Source organism: Montipora capricornis, chromosome 7 (assembly GCF_036669925.1).
Source record: "Montipora capricornis isolate CH-2021 chromosome 7, ASM3666992v2, whole genome shotgun sequence".
In the NCBI taxonomy this organism is placed as follows: Eukaryota; Metazoa; Cnidaria; class Anthozoa; order Scleractinia; family Acroporidae; genus Montipora; species Montipora capricornis.
Genome location: NC_090889.1, coordinates 21194283 through 21198271, shown reverse-complemented (window position 1 = coordinate 21198271; position 3989 = coordinate 21194283). Strand labels below are relative to the sequence as shown.

Here is a 3989-nt window from a genome sequence, read left to right as displayed (position 1 = left end):
CTGACTCGCACTACAAAGCTTATAACAAGCTGTGGTATTTGACTAAAAAGATCTAGTATAAATCTGGCCTTCAGTAATCAAAGCTCGTTCAGGATAAGGAAGATCCTTTGCTTAATGTGGGCCTCTAGGACCATCTATTATATTCGTAAAAATCTCCATAAAGGAAACAAACTTGTAATCGAAATTCGGAAAATTGGCAGCTTTTCTTGGATCGTGAATCAAATTTCCATTTCCATCAAGGTTGGTGGCATTACCTTGTCCAGGCTTTTGGGACCAGAGGCCGTTGTTATCCAAGCGATACCAATGAAAATCGTTACCTAAGCAGCAAAATAAAATACAGTTTGAGAATAGCAATTGAAATACAAAACTATGGGCTAAAAGCACTCACGGTTCCTTAATTGAATGCGAGAATAATTTCAGTGGTCTGCCGCCACGAATGCTTGGTGGGGGTAAAAGTGAACCATGATATTATAATTAGCTGTTCTGTGGATGCAGCGCAGCGCAGGGCCGCGGCAAGAATCGGAAATTTCCCTTTTCTCGATTTTGCATCGGATTTCTTGGTTTGAATTACGCAAAACAATTTTGTGCATCAGTAAAGCTGTATCCAAGACTCATCTTGAGACATTCTTGACCCGAAGCGATAAAATCAATGAACGCGATATTGCTCCGCCGTTTTTTTCTCGCACAATGCATGACTTATCACCCAAATTAAATCTAAATCTAAACTAAACCTGCAGCTCTCATGATATTCTTTACTATATGTATTGATTGCTTTAAAAGAAACAAGTCTCCTCTAACCAGGGTCAACAAAGAGTGCCACTAGGCAGTTAGGTTGTTTTGGTGCTGCGGGGACCGGATCGTCTGGTCCAACGTTCAATTTCAGTAAACCATCGCTTTCGGAAGCCCGAAGAAGCTCCTCTGGAGTGAGACTTTCATAAGGATGACCACTTGCAGTACCAGGCTGTGCAAAGCTGTTGGTAATTTTGTCGTTTGCATAGTTGTAACAGTTGTTGTTTATTCGGACCAAAGAGTAGTCGTTCCAACGACGCAGGTTAAGTTTTGGAGCATAACCTGCGACTGGAGCCTGCAACCCTTCTTGGAGCAAAGCTTCTTTAGCCTGTCGAGGCACATCTACCAATCGAATCCCTTGCTCAATCTTCGGGACTAAGTCATCGGGTATCAGCCCTTTTGGCATGGTTTTAAGCAGTAGATTTTGCAGCTCCATCGTTTCCTTGCCTACGATCAATTCTGCTTCCTTGGCATCCGACTCATGCACTAGGAAGCCTTTGTACCCAAGAGTGGCGGGCATGTGCTCATGCCGGTAGGACATGCCAAGATCTCTGGCCTCCTGCAGATACTTTTATACCATCTGAAAGCTCCTATGACCATAGTCAACCGTCCAAACAGGATCAGGAACACCACTGTATATCACCAAAGTCACTCTGTACTCTCCTGCATTTTAAAGAACAAGTTTCCGTCGATTATCAATAGCTCATGCTAAACCAACTTCGTCAAACAATATGGTAATTTATGGCAAAAGATTCGGAGTTTTTTCAGTTGCACGGAAAATGTCATACATTGCTGCAACGCAGATCAGAGCGAAAACCCCAAAAGACAGACAAAATGTAATTAAAGTGCTCAATTAATGGGTAGGGTCGTACCTATTGTTCAACACTATATTTCATTGGCTGTATAATGTCGTACCTCCTATTGTTTTCTCTGCTAAACCCATTGTTACCTTTGTTCGTTCTATTGTTCTTTTGGCCAATCCTGAAGCCCATTCAATGAGGTAGGACACGACCCCAATAAATAGGACATTTGTATGATGATGCCATTTGACTACAAGTGCATAAAATCCTTTACGTTTTGCTTGTCTCATGCTTATTATAGCTATTTTTCTTTTTACCCGACTGGGAATACAAATTTTAAATAAGAAAAGCAAAGCAAACTGAATTCTTGTACAAGGAAGGCTTCCGTTTTTGCAAACGTTGGCCGTGTAGCTTTTATATTTCAACAGACTCAACCATTAGACGGTGATGTGAAGCGCCAGTTTTCTTCCCATATGAACCATGTAAGCGTTAGCCGTACTAATGGAAATGGGCCCACACAAAGACAGAGAAAAACTTTGACCAGGATGGGAATTGAACCCACGACCTTCGGATTAGATCACCGCTGCTCTACCGACTGAGCTACAAGTTCAGACGAGAGCAAGTCGTGGGAATTTAAGATGTCAATGTCATGGCAATGAATATGTACAAGTACAAGGAAGGGTTATGTTTTTGCAAACGTTGGCCGTGTACCACTGATATTTCAACAGACTTAACTATTAGAGGGTGATTTGAATTCTGGTAGTTGTAGTCAAATGACGCATTCGTGAAAGTTGCCTACTGTGTGTGGTATCGTTTTCAAAAAGAAATATATTGCCCAGAGGAAATAAATGGATTTATGCTGAATGTGACATGCTTAGTTTAGTTATTTCCCACGTTGCAGTTTGGGCATTCCTGTCATCCGAGAATTTCCGTAGATCTTTGACCATGTGCGCAAGTTAGGCGGAGGCTGATTCAAGAGAGTCAAATGAATTTTCCCCTCTCCCCATCCCTATTTTTAGTTTCTTGCGGATGGCGGGTATGCCTTCACCGTAGCTGGGATCATGTCTTCTATATTTGGGTATTTCCTAGGATATCATGCTGATTTTCAATAAACGACCTATCCCATCAGGGCTTGGCCAAAATATCCCAAACAGATGGAGTATTATCTGTATCCCAGCAAACGGAGCTTGCTCAAAAACCAACATTTGACTTGATTTGACTTGACTTACTTTCATTAATTTCAGTTTACAGTGTCCCCAATTAGCGCTCCAGCGCTAGAACGACTAGACACTTAAATAAAGTTTCTTTCCTTTCCTAAACCAATGCCTTGCCAAGCATAATAATCAGTCAGACTGTATGTAGCATGAAGCGCATAATGGATTATCTCCGGACTTGCAATACAGTGGTCTTCAGTTGTAATGCGGGATCACCATTTGCGCCACTCAGCTCAGTCAAAAGAAACTTGTCAGGCAATCGAGTATCAAACTCCTTTAATTAATTTATATCAAAAGTTCATGACATTTGAAGCCTTTAACTCTGGGGTTTGGGGTTTTTTTAGTTAAGAAATATCTATATTTGAACGTAACGCGGATCGTGCATTTTCCCGCACATGCAGCTGCGTTCTTATCTGTGTCCCTATTTGGGCATGAAAATGGTGTCCTAAAATCCCCAGCAGAACAAAAAACAACTGACAATTGTTAAGAATCCCGACTGGGATGGGGTTAAGCCAGTTGGCATCGTCCAAGAACAAGACTTCTGTCTATATACACCGTTACACAAATGGACTTCAAAATCGAAGAAAACTTAGTAAGCTAAGCTAACCTCCCCGCTTTTGCGGTTTTACAATCAGAAAGTTTTGCGTTTCTGAACATAAATTGCGCAGAGATTATCTCTTACATTGGGTTCAAAATTTCATAGATAACTTAATAATTACACAATGTACTTCTAATATAAATTAGTGCTGATTTCTTAAATGCCGGTAACTGATTTGAAAAAGACGTGCTTTTGTCAAATGAGGCAAACATTCTGTAAGAAAGTTTCATCGGTGTCTTTTAAAGGTTATGTTAATAGAAGAAGACCTATAAATCCTTCGCAACATGATAGTACCCAGCTCTTACATCGAGTTCAAATTTTCATAGATAACTGAAATTACATGCACTTCCAATAGTCAGTGCTGATTTCTTCAAAGACTGATTTGAAACTAGTGACGATTTTATGACAATGACCCAAGTCTACAGAGAAAGATCCTGCTTTATGGAACAATAAAAGCTTCTTTTTAAAGTTAATGAAAAAGACTGACAATGAAGAAGACCTATTTCTCGGCTATATACTATCGTCCATACCTTCAGCCGGTTTGAAGCACACCGCCACAGCGAACAACGCTGCTACAACGTATAACAA

The 3989-nt window shown here is 40.6% G+C and overlaps 1 protein-coding gene across 1 annotated transcript in view; it reads right to left on the bottom strand.

The window, feature by feature from the left end:
* The window catches only part of LOC138057767 (uncharacterized), a 3997-nt gene continuing 8 nt past the window's right edge, over window positions 1-3989 (bottom strand). The window contains exons 1-3 of the mRNA XM_068903702.1: window positions 3932-3989; window positions 799-1452; window positions 1-317 (exon numbers count right to left, since the gene is read on the bottom strand). The exon at window positions 3932-3989 is cut by the window's right edge and continues 8 nt beyond it. Of these exons, the coding sequence (XP_068759803.1) occupies window positions 112-317; window positions 799-1330 (738 nt within the window). The 5' untranslated portion in view covers window positions 1331-1452; window positions 3932-3989 and the 3' untranslated portion in view covers window positions 1-111. The remainder of the gene's footprint in view (window positions 318-798; window positions 1453-3931) is intronic.